Here is a 17,572-nt window from a genome sequence, read left to right as displayed (position 1 = left end):
TCATTGTTTGGGCCATAAATGTTTGCCAGTGTAAATGTTGTATGGTTGAAAACTGCGTTTATTATGATGAATCTTCCTTCTGGGTCTGTGATAGATTGGTTTAGTGAGAACTGAATGTTTTTGTTAATTAGAATTGAGACACCTCTTTGTTTGCTGTTGTATGTTGAAGAGTATATTTTATCAAATTGACTGAATTTAAGATTCTGTATTTCTGTGGCTGTTAGATGTGTTTCTTGTAGGAAGCAAATGTCAGCCCTTAATTTTGTCAGATGATTGATTACTTTAAGACTTTAAGACTCGAACCCCCTGTAGTACTCTCCCGATAAACTCAGGTGGGACTCGAACCCCCTGGTACTTTGTTTATCCTTACTTTTAAACAGCTGTATACAGAAAAGAGCAACTTAATGCGATCTTTCCCTTTCAAACATAGTCCCAGACTATTTTTTACTCGCGCTGTTATGGTTCTGCTCTGTTGTTATTCGGATCCCGTCAATCCAGTCCAGGGTCTGGTCGCCGTCAGTTGGCCAGCACGGAATTCACCGTACGGGGCTTTTTCCACGGTCCTAGACCGCGGGCTGTGCACAGTCTTCAACTTCCGACGATCAGTCCCAGGAACTTGGGTATTTTGGGATCCGGCTCGAAAGGACCAGGTAATGTCAGGGAATTTAACCCCAACATATAGATACAAGAACCACAACACGTAGTATCGCTTTGCCCTTTGTCCGAGGAGAGCGTGCTAGTGTAAGGAATGATTCCTTTCACCGACTTTGCAGCCCAAAAGCTGTGTCTTTTATTGTACAGATGCACACAGAAAATAGGAAGCAAGACATAGCGTTGTGACAACTCTCTGTAGAACTCTCTGTTCTTAGAACTCAGCACAACAATATTTCTGCTTACACAATACAATGATAATAATCATTTACTTACAAATACCCTCCAGGTCCACTTCCTATTTAATGGCCTTTGTCAAAAACCTGGGGCCCTAGGGTACTACAAAGGAAAATAAATGGAAAAATGATTAAGCAAATAAAGGTTGATACACAAATGGCCCTGTTCACTTGATCAATGGCCTTAATTTGGATCTTAAGAAACTTTGGAAGGCCGATACACCAAGGTTATGTATAACATTACATACATCAAGGCTGATACCATAACCATAACATACAGAGGTTGTGTAGAGCTGCCACACAATCTAGTCAGGATAGTAGCACATGTCCCTAAGAAACTGGCTTCCTCACTCATATTTTGTTCATCTAAGGACTTTGACACAACCTTAAGAGCTTTGCGTGTACGAAAGGATGAGCTGTATGACAAGGAAGGACAGATGAGGGAGTATCTACAGAGATTTGACAATTTTTTGAAGGTAATCCCCTTTCCAGTTCAGCCGCACTGCAAAAAATGAAAAGTGTTATTAGTCTTATACTGTATTACGATCAAAAAATCTATTTGGTATTGTTTTTAGTATGAAGATAGCCTGACGAGCCAGACCCACATTAAAATGTAGGCTCTGGGCACTCACCGTTCGCAGTGCTCAGTCCGAGGGGCGGGATAATCGGTTGTCTTTCAAATTCCCTCTGCACGCAATAGGACAGTGCTATGAGTCCCATGCGTTTTCCCATCAGCGGAGCTAGTTGGCTAGTTCAAACTTTTGCCAACTTAAAAAAAGCTTAACTCGTGTCACACTGTTCACCAACAGCAACATCCATCTTCTTTGTTTTCAAGTAGCAAGGAATCCAAGCCAAACCGTTGCAACTCTGCCATCAATCATTATGTTGAGCCCGCCTAACGACTCTATACACGATTTGATTGGCCTGATAGAAGTTTAATTTTTCGAGCTCACAAGCCAACGGAGAGTTGCTAGACTAGCCCTGGCAGCAAATGTAATTGCCGCTAGGGTGCGTCTAGATTTCTAGGCTAGTATGAAGAGGCTTACCTAGCACTCTCTCAAAATATCATTTTGACTTAATTTACTTCGTTTTTGGACAAATATGCTTAACGCACTGGCATACAAATTTGCTTGTTTTCACTATGAGACATCTTAAAATAAGTCAGACTGTTCTTAAATTAAGTCAAATGATTTTACGGGAAAGTGCTAGGTAAACTTATACAGATTTTATGAGCTTGATATAAGATTAATAACACTTGGTTAGATTTTATTAGATAAGCTGTTTTTGCAGTGCAGGATGTATAAAGTTGGCTAATAGCAGAGATGTCAGTCTTATCATTAAGCATCTTACAGGATAATGAAATGAAACGTTGCCGTGCCATACGGAAAGCAGGCCAAGAAAGGGAGCTGACGAATCAGAAGTGGGAGGACCTCTGTGTCCTACAAAAGGAGATGAAGACTCTGATACAAGAGAGAAATTGTTTGGAGACCCACGTAAAGAAGAATGCCATTTACCCCAATTACCTTGATAAGGTGGTGCAGGTCAGTGAGCAGGTAGGTCACTTGTGTGGGACATAGACGCCTACTTTGTCACAATCAACACAAAGGGTAACCTGCTACAACAACGTTACACAGTGCACATATTGGCAGTGTGGACTCCATTCTCCTCACTGACAGTTTAGCATCTGAGTTTGTCTTTACTTGACAGTATCAACATAAGAGTGACATGACACTGTCATGAACACATGACACTGTCATGACACATGAACCCTGACCCTAACCTCTAACCCTAACCCTAACTGTAACCCTAACCAAGTTCCTAACCTTAACCCCAACCCTCTTCCTAACCTTAACCCTAACCCAACCTTAACCCCAACCCTTTTCCTAACCTTAACCCCAACCCCAACCCTTTGCCTAACCCTAACCCCAACCCTTTTCCTAACCCTAACCCCAACCCTCTTCCTAACCCCAACCCTGACCCACCCCATCTCCTGCCCCTTATTGGCACCTACTCACACAGCATACAACACCTTCACCACACACTGAAACAACACTATACTGATTTCCAAACAACACACCCCACCTTCCAACACCACACACTCATCTCCGCATATAGACGCAATAAAAATCTCAAAGACCTCCTCATACGCACCACCTTCACCCGTCACTTACAACCACCACCCCCCAAAGAAAACTTACACTTCACCCCTCACCTATTCATCACCAATATTCATAGTCACTGTTCTGCACCCACCAATCCACTCAACTTAGACACTCCCAATTTAGTATATGTTATCACCTGCACTCACTGTCACATGTTGTACATTGGGGAAACTGGACATACACTTCGCATACGCCTCAAACAACATCTGCACAACATACATAAAAATACACTCAACACTTATCTTGTCACACATTTCCAGACGCACATCACACATTTGAGGGTCTGTGGCCTTGAAGGGAACCCAGGCTGGACAATTTTACAGAGGAAAAGAGCAGAGAGATTGTGGATTTTAAAACTTCAAACACTACACCCACAAGGTCTTAATGAAAAATTGCATTAAAGTTTTATACCACTCTGTGTCTTTTTTACAAGCTCCTCTCTTTTATTTTATTTCCTTTCCTTTTAACTTTTATTTTATTCTGTTTTATTTATTTATTTATTTTTACTTTTAGATGGGATGAGTGGGGCGGGGACAACTGGCCAGTGCATAATGGTCCAAACAACCACTCACCAAAGCAAATTTTAATTCTAATTTCCTAACCCTAACTTGTTATGACAAAAACCGAATGTCACTTATTAAAGGTCTCATCTCATCGTTCAGTACTGTAACGCTCCCTCCAGTGCGTCCTCATCCGATTCTGCCTGTGCTATGCTCCATATTCAACTTTACAGTGCTAAAACCTGACTAAAACTCGAGGAAGAGTAGGAAGAAGAACCGCTTCCTGATCGTTTGTCGGTGAACGTAGGTTTAATAGAATGGTAACAATTCTGCCCTACAAAGGCTAAGAGCAGTATCTGCACTTTTTAAAAAAAAAAAATTTGCACAAATAAGAAGTACATGATCTGCTCTTCAATCTGTTAAAATTTCATATGGCTACCTAATACATTTCTTAGCTAAATTTACATTTTTAGTTTGCAGTTTGTATAGAAAAGTAGAGTGAAACCATGGCAGAGTGCAGTATCTGCCCTTACTGCCTTGATTTCAATTGCCATTACTGCATTCTGCCTTTGTTTCACTTGCCCTTACTTTAATAGGGTGTGTGTGTGTGTGCGTGTGTGCACAGGGACAGACTGGGACTAAAAAAGAGGCCCTGGACTTTCTTCTATAAAGGCACACTACCATTCACACACACATTAGGTGTCTATCATGATACAGTCTCACAAATATTAAATGCCAGTGAAAGTATCATATTCAAAATAGTCAGTCTTTTTTTACAAAAAGTAATTAACATTTACTTTAATAAATATAAGCAGCAGTGTGCAAAGGTGTCAAAGGTTAGGTTTTGGTGTGCAGCAATGCAATATTGCTTGACATGAAAGTCTACAAGAATACCCGATTGATTTTGTTCCATTTTAACATAAATGTTTATAAATGACAGAGTTGCCATTGTTAAGGCATCAAGCAGCATATCTTCACTAAAAATGTAGTAAGTACCTCCTCAAATAATATAAAAACTTACTGCAAAATGTTATTGTATGGCTACGTAAGTATAAGCAGTAATGCAAAGGCAAAGCGCAGTATAGCCTATAAAACTACCAAATTTTGCCTAAATGTCAAAAAACAAAATGTTTAATATTCACCTCACTTTGATCTATCTAATTATACCCCTTGTTGTTGATTATAAATTGATGCTTATACTTGGTGTAAGAAAAACACAAAAAGCCGTTTTTCTCAGTTTGGCATTTTTGCAGATACTGCCATTTGGCGTTGTAGGGCAGAATTGCATGTCAGCTTAAAATTTCTCCTAAAAGAGGTAAACGTTTGTGACAATCGTCATCTTGCATTCAAGTAATAAACAGTTGGAAACATTTTAAAATAAAGACCTATTTCTTTACACAGTCAAAAGTCTTTGCAATATTCCTAGTTGTCAGACACCAAACAGGACGAGGACCACAAAAGCGTCACGTTCGAAAGTTTATTTAAGGGTTGGGGGTTAAGGGGGTTTCAGGGGTCTGCGTGTGTGTGTTCCCCCAGTAGCCGAACAACAATGGCAGGAGCTGGATGATCCGGGAAGTCCTGGGGGAAAAACACACACACACACAACAGCAATTGAAACGAAGCGGCAGTACAGTCAAGGATCAGGCGGTATTCGTAGAAGAGAGACGGAAGGCAGGTCAAGATTACCGGGGCTGGAGAACACAGAAGTAGTCGAGCGGGTCCGGGATCACAGGCAAAGAGTCAGAGGCGTTTTCCAAAACAGGCAGGTAACTGGTGCTGGTTGCAGACGATCTGACAAGTGTGGACTGAAAAGCAAGGCTTTATATACAGGGCATGATGAGTGGTGAATGCAGTGCAGCTGGTAGGTTAACGAGGGTGAGGCAGAGCAGAGCAGAGCAGGAACAGGTGGAGGTTATCAGACTTCAATCAGCGTGTGTTACCAGGCAGAGAGAGAGCTCATGACACTAGTAGATATTTTACTTCACAACACAGGTTATAAGCACCCTAAATGCAGTTCAGCCACTGACCTAGCCTGCTAATTGTATGCTATCGGAATAGATAGTTATGGTTTGAATTCCATGATACTATCATTGAAAGACCACATGGTCATAGCCAAATATATATATAGATCTAAATGCAAACACATTTACCTACTCCTAGCTATATTTCGCTGGAATTGCACCAGTGCCTACAGAAGCAGAGAACGTGTGCTGCAAGACTTCTCCGGTAATGAGAACTATGGCTTTGATAGCCTACATTGGCAGAGGTTAGCCTACTCAAGTTGTTTTCTGTCACGTATGACACTTAGGAAAAAGTACTGTAGGAATCTTATAGTATAAGACTACTATAGAAAAACTATAGCAGTTATAGGATATTATAGAGTTATTAGTAGTACTTCTACGGTATGTCCCCAAAATACATATTCCTATAAGATTACTATAATATTTTGTCCCAAAATACTATAAGATTCCTGTACTATTTTTTCGTAAGGGGATTGCTCATGTGGTTAGTAAAATGGGCAACACCAGTACCCCTGTTGTCTGTATGACCCTGTACCCAGGATTAGAATCAGTCTGCCTTAACATAATGTACTCACTTCAAAATGCACTAAACATTCGACTATGACGACTATGGCCCCCTGTGAGACAGAAGATATGAAAGGTAAGATAAACCTTTAGCCTAAAAGGGACAAAAACTGATGCAACTCCTAAAACGAATATACAAAACAGGTCAATTTTCAATAAATAACTTTATTATATTTACATACAGCAGTGGTACTCAAATTGTGGTCCGCAAGCTCTCTCAAGTGTTCCACAAGTAGATGTGGTAAAATATACAGTGGGCAGTGCTTCGATTTGGCCAGCTTCACTCGCGGTCCGCGCGTGGGATCACGCGGTATCACGCGACTTTAATTTGTATTTTTCCAGTGAGACGCTGCAACAACCCAAACAACCAGTAGATGGCTCAAGTGAGCAGGGTGTCTCGTAAAAAGAAATGGAGCCTGGAAAACCCTACACAGACTTCACTACAGACTTTAGCAGACTGGTTTAGAAATAATGTAATAGCCAGAAATATGCCTGCCCTGCCCTAATAAAGAAATATTTGGTTAACTGCGAGTGAATCCCGTTTGCAGCCGTAGAGACGCAGGACAAATTAAACATTCTGGTTTTCTCCGAGTGCAACGATGATAGACAGACATCATTTGGACAAAATATAGAGTATTAACCTCCGTTGCTCAGCCAAATGCCTTCCTGTTACGTCCTGTTATCACGGAGTTACAGGCGATAAATGATTTTTGATGGTCACAAGTTTACTTCATTAGGGACTGTTCGTTATTTATTTAAGGGGCTACCGGAGGAGTTTTGGGAGCATTAGTCCAAAAAGACGTGACCCTCCCTCGCCAGCAATACATTTTTCTATGACCCTCCAAAGTGATTATGAAAAAATCACTGTCAACTTTTTCCGGGTTTATCGCCTACTGTATTTTAACGTTTTCACATATTTGGCCATAAGCCGTTTATCATAGGCTATATCACGAAACCAAACTACAAAGGCGAACACTTTAACAGGGGAAATTAATTGGGCATGAATCATGCTGAACGCTATTTCGCTACCTTAGAATAATAAGGTTCTATCTGCGTTTTGAGTAGGTACAACCGGGACGATTGAAACGGGGACGAATGAAACATTCCGGTTTTCTCCGAGTGCAACGATGATAGACAGTTATCATTTGGACAAAACATGGAACATATTAACCTCCGTTGCTCAGCCAAATGCCTTCCTGTTACGTCCTGGTATCATGGAGTTACGAGCGATAAACGATTTTTGATGGTCACAAGTTTACTTCATTAGCGGTTTATTTTTTTGGAGAATTAAAGAGTGTTTTTCATTTAAAGGTTTGACTTTGTGCTTATTCAGTAGAGCATTTAGTGCTCTCCCCAATCCCAGACGTTCACATTGCATGTTTGTTTGTTATGGATGCAACCGCGAGATAGGCTATGCGTTTGACAATGAGTTGTTAACAGAACCAAGACATATAGCCCAGGAGCAATCTAGGGACTGATCGTTATTTATTGAAGGGGCCACCGGAGGAATTTTGAGTGCTTCAGTTGGAAGTTGCATGACCCTCTCTTGCCTGCTAGAAATTGTTCAATGACCCTCCAACAGAATTGTTAAAAAAGACATGACCCTCCCCTGCCAATTGTCTTCCGCCCGCGCCACAGCCACACACTTTGTGATAACGTTCTTAAATCAATCTTTCCCGTGAGCTTGCATGCTACCAGTCCTTCCTTTTCAAATGTGTTGCGCCTGTTTGCACAATTTCACAAATAATCATATGTGATTAATAGTATGATAAATAATCCCTGTGCACGGGGACCGAAACAATGCATGCCAACTGTTTCCGTGTTTATCACGTATTTTAACTTTCCCCGCTGTCTTGCCGTTTTAATGTTTTCCCGTAGAATATCCCATATTTTAATACTCTCATAACAGCCCTGCCATCGGGCCTGTCTCTGTGTTGCCCTGTTGCTACCCCTTGCGCTTCCAACGAAACAGATGTCTTCAAATCATCGTTTTCCTTGCTTGAAGGCGAACTTAGAGTGATGTTAACCTATTTAAGTTTAACGGCGCGATTGTCGTGAGAGCACGATTCATTGGCGCTTGCATGTTCGGCCTTATGTCTACGTGCGCACCTGAGGCTACTCAGCTGCAAGAGAAATAATTTCCCCTGTTTGTATGTTCACTGCAAGTTGGCCTACCATAACTTACCAACTCTGCACTGACTGGCTATTTATATTTTTCTGTGAAATAAGCAAATGTATTTGTTCAACTTTATGAAGCAGAATTACGCATAGGGTATTTGGAATATAATACATTTGACAAAGGACAGATGAATGTTGCTAGTGACAAAATATTAACTTTCAGTGTTTTACGATGTCTTTTTTCAGGGAAGTGTTTTTCCCCATGCATTTATTCTAGGTTACTGTCAGTGACTGCCGTGAGAGAAGCGGGTTCTGTGTTTCGTTCATGTCAGTGACTGACGCGAGAGAAGCGGGGTTTGTGTTGTGTTGCGTTGCGTTAATTTATTTTCATTGGGCATACCGTGCCGTGCCGTCCACAGCTCTTCAGTTGTGACAAAGCCAAAATTACTCCTTTTGAAACAATGAGTGCAGGAAGCGCGTTTGTATGGTTATATTGCTTGACGGGGGTCCCAAGCAGCTTTCTACTACTTTGAGAACATTTCAATTCACCCGACACTAATATTCAAAATGTTGAAAACTATTTTGGCATAGCCTATAAAGCAGTTTAATTAAATGGAATGTTAGTTGTAAACAAATGAGCTACTTGGTGAGGCTTGGCCTCACAGATGCGCTTCTGCCTTAGATGGCAGGAAAAATCTTCACGATAGGCCTATTAACTAACCACCCGATTCACGTTGGCTGGGGGGAAGGGGGGCCATCAGACAATTGTGCCCAGTTAATCCGGCCCTTCACAGAACACAGAATCTGTTGCAATATTCTGATGATCGGCGATGATATCGGCAAATGTTTGTTTTCCAAAGTAAGAATTTCACTTCACCATGCACCTTCGACAATACCTGGCCTACCTGGTATCATTACAAACATTGTTCTGTGTCCTAAAACTGGCATATTTTATGGCATTGTGTCATGTAAGTTCGTTGCAAAATCTAGAGAAATGTGTGGTCAGCGGGGGACAATTGAGACACACATTGGATTGTGTTATTACTTGAACATTCCACACTATCCACAGCTGTGGTAGGCCTATCAGGGGCAGGAGGATTACTGTCAGCGCAGGCTTTGTATAAAATTCTTCAACAGAAGTCCTCGAATGTTGTCTTGTTTGTGGAGCGCTTTGCTTCGCTTCTGTAATTTCGGCTTCATTGAAAATGAGGGCTTCCCTCAATGACCCTCCGAGAATAAATAAAGGTTGAATGAATGAATGAATGAATGAATGCAGGTGTAGCGCCCCCTAGCGTGTCTGGCTATTAGTGTGGAGTGCGCTCCCCGAATTCCTATGTGGTGAGAGATCTCTCTCTCTAAGCTTAATTAATGCTCTAAAGTAATTCCCTAATTATTATTTGTTTGTTAGCATTTACAGCTATTTTAATACCTACCCTAATGGTAGCTGGCAACCTAATGTAAATATCAATACAGTGTCTTTAGCGCTAAGTTAAAGAAAAGCACTAAAGGTCTGCAGCTATCTCACTTAGTCAACTAAACATTAACTTCTTAAATGGCTATCAATACAATAAGTGCAATAAGCATCAACTGAAATGTCACTTCTCAATCAGCATTTAAACACTTTTACTTTAAACCAGGCTAATTTTAACTCAATAATATTATCTTACCTTAAGGATCAAAATCATAAAGATCATAAACCCAATGTAATGCAAGTCTTCAACAAAAATACGTTTAAACTATTTACTGAAAAAATATAGTACGCACATACAGTTAAAATATAAGTGCAAATTCAAAAACACAGTTCAATCCAATGGCTACTTATGCAAACAACACATTAAATCACATACAGTTAAAGCTAAGCCGGCAAATAGAATGAATACCCAGACAGTCATAGAAGGGAGGACACGTTGCAGGCCTGTATCGTGGCTTGGGAGCGTAGAGACCTCAAACAAAATGGTCACTTGGCGCCACTGCGCAGCAAACAAAAAAACTCACTGCTGCAGTAGTGCTGGTCGTTGTCGTTGTCCACGCCGCGGCAACGCGGTGCTGGCGATGCGGGTGGTTGAAGACGTCTTCCAACAGCTTAGCAGGGGATGGTTCCGGAGATAAGTGCTTCTTCAGACGAGGCACAAAAGGGCAACCGAGCAGGCTACTCGCTGGCAAAGTCTTTGTAGCTAGATCGTGCTGACTAGCCGTCCACTCTTTCTCCTCGTTGAGAACTCTAACCGAGTTCTTCAAAACCATAAACTATTACACTGCAAACTTATCCAAATGTATGTAACTCACTCTTTGTGTAGTATGCAGGTACATTTACTATCACACTTATTAACTTGGTGTTTTACCAATTTCTAAGGTGGCAGTACACAGCGCAGTTCTCACTCGTGTCTCTCTCTTTTTTCCCGGTCTCCTTCTCCTCCCGTTCATCTTCCTCCTTCCTCGTGACCTCTAACCCCGACTCCTGATTGGATCTTTCTTCCAGGTAAGTCATTTTTAATTAACTTAATTTTTAGTACATGTAAACATTTTTAACACATTCTTAACAACATGAAATGTGCATTATAAAGAAAATAACCAAAATGAAAATAGTAGTTTTAGGAAATAGCCTAAATTCCCATAGGGCTACATCCTCCCCTTACTAAATGTCTAAATGTCCTCATTAGACACTAGAACACCTTAACTCTAGATCCTATTTAAAGTATTAAACCTTTTTATATACACTGTGGACTTTGTACCCAACTTAGTTTTTACCTAACTTAATGATAATGCCTCTATGAACTATTGTTATTGGTTGCTCACTTGCCTTTCCAGGTTCGTCATAAGTAAGTCTAAACACAGGTTTTATTTGTCTTTTCTCAGTTATTCTTGGTCTAAGTACCCTATTAATTTTTGGTTTACAGCTCAGTTTTTCTTTAGGTGCGTGGACAGGATTTCTTCCAGCATCCAGGTCTGTTTCGGAATCATAAGGATCCGAATCTGCCACAGCTCGACCTTCTTCGTCATCTTGTATGTCGGACTCCAGCACTTCAGCTGACTGCACAGGACTTGGTTCTATGGCGTCTTCATACTGTGAACTCACGGAGATTCTATCCGACACTTCTCGCCTCTTCAGCAGACGTTCCAGATACTCCCGGTATGACCTATGGGAATGGCCACACTCCACATCAGATGAGGAATCCGTCAGCTCTGGAACTTCTTCTCTTTGACTCACAATCAGTTGTCTTTGTCTTGTTCGGGTTGAACGTGTTCTAGGTCTTAAAGGGGTTTCTTCACAGGCTTGCTCCACTGGGATCCTCACAGATTGCCCAATAGGTAAGATGTGGTCACGATGGATGGTTCTTACTCCGCCTCTGCCTCCTTCAGGTCTCACACGGAATACAGGTAAGTTCGGCATCTTTCCTACTACTACATGGGGTATGGAACTCCATCGACTTTCCAGTTTGTGTTTCCCTTTTAGTCCAAGATTCTTTAGAAGAACACGGTCTCCTTCCTGTATGTTCTGAAAACTGACCTTTTGATCATAGGCTCTCTTGTTCCTCAAGTGAGTCTTGTCAGCCGCTTGACTAGCAAGTTGATAGGCTCGTTGCAGGTCACGTTTCAGGCTTTCGACATACTGGAAATGATTTCTCTCCTCAGTTCCATCTTTGGATGTCTCGAAGCACAGGTCTACCGGTAGTCTAGCTTCCCTACCGAACATTAAGTAGTAAGGAGAGTATCCCGTCGCATCACTTTTTGTGCTGTTGTATGCATGCACTAAGGAGGCTACATGCTGACTCCAGGACCTCTTCTTCTCTTGGCCTAACGTAGCCAACATAGAGAGCAGCGTGCGGTTTAACCGCTCCGGTTGGGGGTCCCCTTGCGGGTGATACGGAGTCGTTCGTGATTTCCGTATGCCCAAGGTAGTCAACAGCTCTCTTATCAGTCTCGACTCAAAATCTCTTCCCTGATCAGAATGAATCCTAACAGGTAAGCCATAGTGAACAAAATACTTTTCGACTAGGATCTTAGCTACCGTCAGGGCTTTCTGATTCTTTGCAGGAAAGGCTTGAGCATATCTGGTATAGTGATCGGTCACAACCAGGACGTTACTAATGCCTCTGGAATCGGGTTCCATTGACAAAAAGTCAATACACACGAGATCCATAGGACCACTGCTGGTGATTTGGTGTAAGGAGGCGGCTTTCTTGGCAGGTGTTTTGCGAGTGATGCACAGTCCACAGTTCCGCACATATTTCTCTGCCTCATGAGCCATTTTGGGCCAGTAGAATCTTGCTCTTAGGAGTTGAGTTACCCTCTCCACGCCTAAGTGGCCCATGTCGTCATGAAGAGAGCGCAACACCACTTCTCTGAACTCAGCAGGCAGCACAAGCTGTAGTGCCTCCTCTGCAGCTTTCTTGCTTGCCCTGTACAGAAGTCCATCTCTCATCAGTAGTCTGCCAACTTCCCTCTTCATCAGTAGCATCTCGGTGTCTAAATCTTTGTTGCTAGGCCAGACTCCCTGTTTCACTGCCTCAATCACACGTCTGATCACAGCATCCCTCTTCTGAGCAGTCATCAAGTCCGCTTTTGATAGTTGCTCCAGTGAGCTGAGGTGTAACTGAGACGAAAAGGCATACACTTCCGGAATACATGCTGGCGAAGCTCCTAATTGTTCCACATACCTGGGGGACGAATTTGGGGATACGTCCACTTCCACCCGCCGACATATGGACTTCACTATGTTCTGAGACATGCCATCCCACTCCCCACCTTCATGTAAGTTGCGAGACAGCAAGTCAGCATCAACGTTTGCTTTTCCAGGCCTATACTTTACATCGAAGTCATAGGTGGCCAGGGCTGCCAGCCAACGATGACCGGTCGCATTGAGTTTGGCCGTGGTAAGTACATAAGTCAACGGGTTATTGTCGGTGCGTACGGTGAACTTCGCTCCATAGAGGTAGTCGTGAAATTTATCAACGACAGCCCATTTCAACGCAAGGAACTCTAGCTGATGTACAGGGTATCGTTGTTCAGGAGAGCTCAACTTTCTGCTGGCAAACGCCACGGGTCTCAACCCTTCTGGATGTTCCTGATAGAGTACGGCACCGAGCCCTTTGAAACTTGCGTCTGTGTGTAGGACATATGGCTTATTGGCATCAGCAAATGCCAGTACAGGTGCATTGAGCAGACACTGAATGATACGATTGAATGCGTCTGTGCAGGACTGATCCCATCGGTCATTAAATGGTTCTGAGTCTTTAAAGTAGGTCTTGGTCTTGTCTGGGGCAGTGGTGGAGGAAGTACTGAACCTCAGTACTTAAGTAAAAGTACAAATACACAGAGAAATATTTACTTTAGTAAAAGTAAAAGTACCACAATGACAACCCTACTTAAGTAAAAGTAAAAAGTACCTGCTTTTAAATGTACTTTAAGTATTAAAAGTAAAAGTATTTGCATAATGATTTATTCTCTTAATATCTATATTCTAAAAGGAAAAATCAGTATGGGCTGTGGCATTTTAATTAAGCTAGTTTTAGGTTATACTCGACTAGATAGTTTTAAGTTAATGCAATTGTGCTTACCATCTGTGGCCCAGTTTACATTCTGACCTACAATTCTAGAGACTGTAATTCTGGTTATCTACTAGGGTGATCTGCTGAGTAATATCATTCAGCAAAACACGAGAGCCTGAAGTTTAACGGGGTAGACAAGGGAAACGTCGGGTGGATCGTAATGCCAATTATGCTGATTGAACAGAAAAGTTGCTGAGAAAGGTGTCTTTATGATTAAGTTCAGTTTCACTTGCGCAGACGCATAGACATTGAATGAGCGTTCACGTTACTACCCCCCAATTGTAGGCTATGCATCTTTATTTAATCACACACAATTAAGGAATATTTCCTAATCTGGAAAATGTTACGTTTTTTCCGGCCACCGGTTCATTAATAGTCTACCATTCTTTTGTGCCGCAAATGATCAGACGTGTGACAGAAGCATGGGCATAGCCTGTAACTTCGCTGATCCGCGGATAGCAATCTCATCGGAGAGGAGGCCCTAACGCTGCAGATAACAGACAGAGAAAGGCACAGAACACAGTTGCATGTACAGTGTAGCCATGGGTCTGGTGAATATAGCCTACCGAATGCAGATGGCTACAAGCTCACGCTTTGCCTGGTCTAGACTAGAAGCTTATGTTTCTAAGAATGCACGTAGCGCTCCAGAATCTTTGGTAGCAACCCCCCGGTAAAACAAACGTGTTTGTCAGAGAGAAAAAAAAAAACTGATCATAAAATGTATCGTAAAAAGGAACGATGGTGTTGTAGAAATGTAGCGGAGTAAAAGTACAGATAATTGCTGTAAAATGTAACGAAGTAAAAGTCAAAAGTATGCACTATAAATTTTACTTAAGTAAAGTACAAATACGTGGAAAATTTACTTAAGTACAGTAACGAAGTATTTGTACTTCGTTACATTCCACCACTGGTCTGGGGCTTGTTTCCTTCCATGCTGGGTGGGGGCATAGCCCTTTGTCAGCTCTGTGAGGGGCCTAACGATCGCAGAATAGTTTGCTATAAAGCGTCTATAATACCCACAGAAACCTAGAAACGACCGCAGCGATTTAAGATCTGTGGGCCTAGGCCACCTAGCGACTGCCTCTAGCTTCTCAGGGTCAGTAGCAACACCATCAGCGGACACTATGTGACCCACATACTTAACCCTGGGTTGACAAAATTGACACTTGTCAAGGGATAGTTTTAGCCCAACCTCTTCCAGCCTATCTAACACCCGCAGGAGGCGTTCTTCATGTTCTTCTAATGAACGTCCAAAGACTATGAGATCGTCTAAATAAACTAACACCTGAAGGAGATTCATATCGCCGACAGCTTTCTCCATAAGTCTTTGGAACGTTGCAGGGGCTCCTGTTATGCCTTGAGGCATTCTTTCGAATTGAAAAAATCCGAGGGGACAAATGAAGGCAGTTTTTTCTTTGTCCTCCTCCGCCATGGCGATCTGGTAGTACCCGCTGCGTAAGTCGAGAACGGAAAACCATTTGCTCCCAGTTAAACAATCTAACGCATCATCTATGCGAGGAGTCGTGTACTGGTCTGGAATTGTACGCCTATTTAGGGTCCTATAGTCAATGCACATTCTGATACGCCCAGTTTTCTTTCTGGCTATCACAATTGGTGATGCGTACTGGCTACGTGACTCCTTAATTATACCAGCCTTTAACAACTCTTGCAAGTGCTGACGAACATCATCAATATCCGCTGGAGCTAAACGTCTTGAACGTTCTCTGAATGGCTTTGCGTCAGTCATCCTGATATGATGTTCCACCTCCTTTGCCAGGCCGACATCCCACTCGTGCAATGAGAATACGCTTGCTCGCTCACATAACTTTTGACGGAGTCGCGCTTTCCATTGGTGTGGTATGGGCGAGTCGCCAAACTGGATAAGTTGAGGGTCTAACTCTGTTGGCACAGTCACAGCCTCAGTGTCAACTTTCAGAGATGGAACGACTGGATCAGCGTGACACAGCTGGCCTACGACAGTTCCAATTGGAATGACTGTGTCTTTCATAGACTCATTCTGGATGAGGACAGTGAGGTGATCATCCACTGAGGTACTCGGCATGACCATAGGCTGTAGCAGTACTCCAGAGGGTAATGGAGCGGTGGGTGATGCCTCAACCATCAACATGTCTTTACCCAGAGGCCTCTTCAACTCTACTTCACAGATGGCGCAGCATTCACCACCCGGAGGTAAGGTTAGAGAGCCTGGACCCATCCACTTCACACATGCCACTTCATCCTCTTCACCCTCAGTGGTTGGTTGGTCGGTGTGAACGATGGTATTCTTTGTCTTTATGCCAAGAGTCTGTGCAATGTCCACCCCTGTGGTCTCTCGGCAGAGCTGGGACAGTCGCTGGAACAGGTTGGCATTTGTGCCTAAGATCACAGGGGTCTTTTCAGGACTTTTGGGACTTGGGCAAATCAGAGCAAGAACGGAAAGAGTCTCCTTTGCACCTGTGACCTTTTCTGAAAATTCCATCTCCACTACGACATATCCCAGGTAGGGGTAACTGGTGTCACTTAAACCCCATATAGCCAACCCTGACACTGGCTGGATTGGGACATCAGGTAAGTGGTGCTTATACCAGGTCTCAAAGATGATTGTGATTTGAGAGCCGCTATCCAGAAGCGCATCACAGTGCTGGCCATTTATCTTCACTGGAATGATTGAACAGGGGCCGATCAGTCCTTGCGGAATGCCTCTTTTAAGGGTGGTTACTTCACTTTTCTTAGCTGAGCACACGGTGTGATGACCGCCTGATGCTTGGGAAGATGGATCACCCTGTTTTGCTTTCTTTAGAGACTGTATCAGCTTTTGAATCACTTTGCCCTGATTCTCTGCATTCTGGCATTTGGCAGAGTAATGGCCGTTTTCACCACAGCGATAACAAAAGTTCCCATCTGAGTCGTTAGATGGTTGCTTTCTATTATCCCTATGGGCTTGTCTTGATGGCTCTACTCTAAGAACTGAAGTAGTGGATTCAGAGACTTTAAGCTTATGGCCGGCCATTTGCTTCTGTAGGTTCTTCACCTGTTTTCTTAAAACATCTACTTCCTTATCCCCACCTGTCTCGGGGGTGGGCATCTTTGTCATTGACACAGGTCCTTTGCTATCTGCTACAACCTGGCTAGGCAACGTACTCATGGCAGTGAACATTGACTTGAGTTCATTAATTTCTGTTCTCAAACTATCAACATCATCCTGTCTACTGTCTGTAGCAGGGTTTGTGTGAACTCTCTGGACAGAGGTGTTCAGCTTCATCCTAGAAGACTCATACTCTTCTTCACTCCTGATCTCACTCAGCAGTTCCAAGAATGATGGAGGGTTTTCCTTCCTTTCCCTGAGTTTGAGTTGGACAAGCATCATATCGGAGTGGACAGCACCTCTCAGCAGCTGCTCCACTCGAGCACGGTCAGCACGGCCTGTAGGGAGACCTCCGCGACGAACTACCTTGGTCAACGACAACTCTACACGCCTAAGAAAGTCAGACAACTTCTCCTTTGGCTGCTGCTGTAGCAACCTAAAGGCAAAATACAGGTCTTCACCCGTCTCAGCAGACCCAAAAGCACTCTCAATGGCTTCTAAGCATAGGGCAGGACTAACCTCCGGATCACCAATCCGCACAGCCTTTACAATAGCTAACGCAGGACCTTTCAGACTTTCCATGATACGCCGTCGTTTCTCCTTAGTAGAACACTCGCTCTCCTCGACCATCAGACGCGCATGCTCTAGCCAATGCTCAAGAGACTCTTCTCCAACTGGAGTTGGCA

The 17,572-nt window shown here is 42.9% G+C and overlaps 1 protein-coding gene across 3 annotated transcripts in view; it reads left to right on the top strand.

The window, feature by feature from the left end:
* The window catches only part of LOC121713557 (coiled-coil domain-containing protein 42-like), a 91,712-nt gene that overhangs the window by 25,679 nt on the left and 48,461 nt on the right, over positions 1-17,572 (top strand). For all 3 annotated transcript variants that reach the window (XM_042098255.1, XM_042098254.1, XM_042098256.1), the window contains exons 3-4: positions 1,259-1,363; positions 2,240-2,440. In XM_042098255.1, coding sequence (XP_041954189.1) covers positions 1,259-1,363; positions 2,240-2,440 — 306 coding nt within the window. The remainder of the gene's footprint in view (positions 1-1,258; positions 1,364-2,239; positions 2,441-17,572) is intronic.

Source organism: Alosa sapidissima, chromosome 7 (genome assembly GCF_018492685.1).
Source record: "Alosa sapidissima isolate fAloSap1 chromosome 7, fAloSap1.pri, whole genome shotgun sequence".
Lineage (NCBI taxonomy): Eukaryota > Metazoa > Chordata > Actinopteri > Clupeiformes > Clupeidae > Alosa > Alosa sapidissima.
The sequence above is the reverse complement of the archived record's forward strand: the minus strand, read 5'-3'. Positions and strand labels throughout refer to the sequence as shown.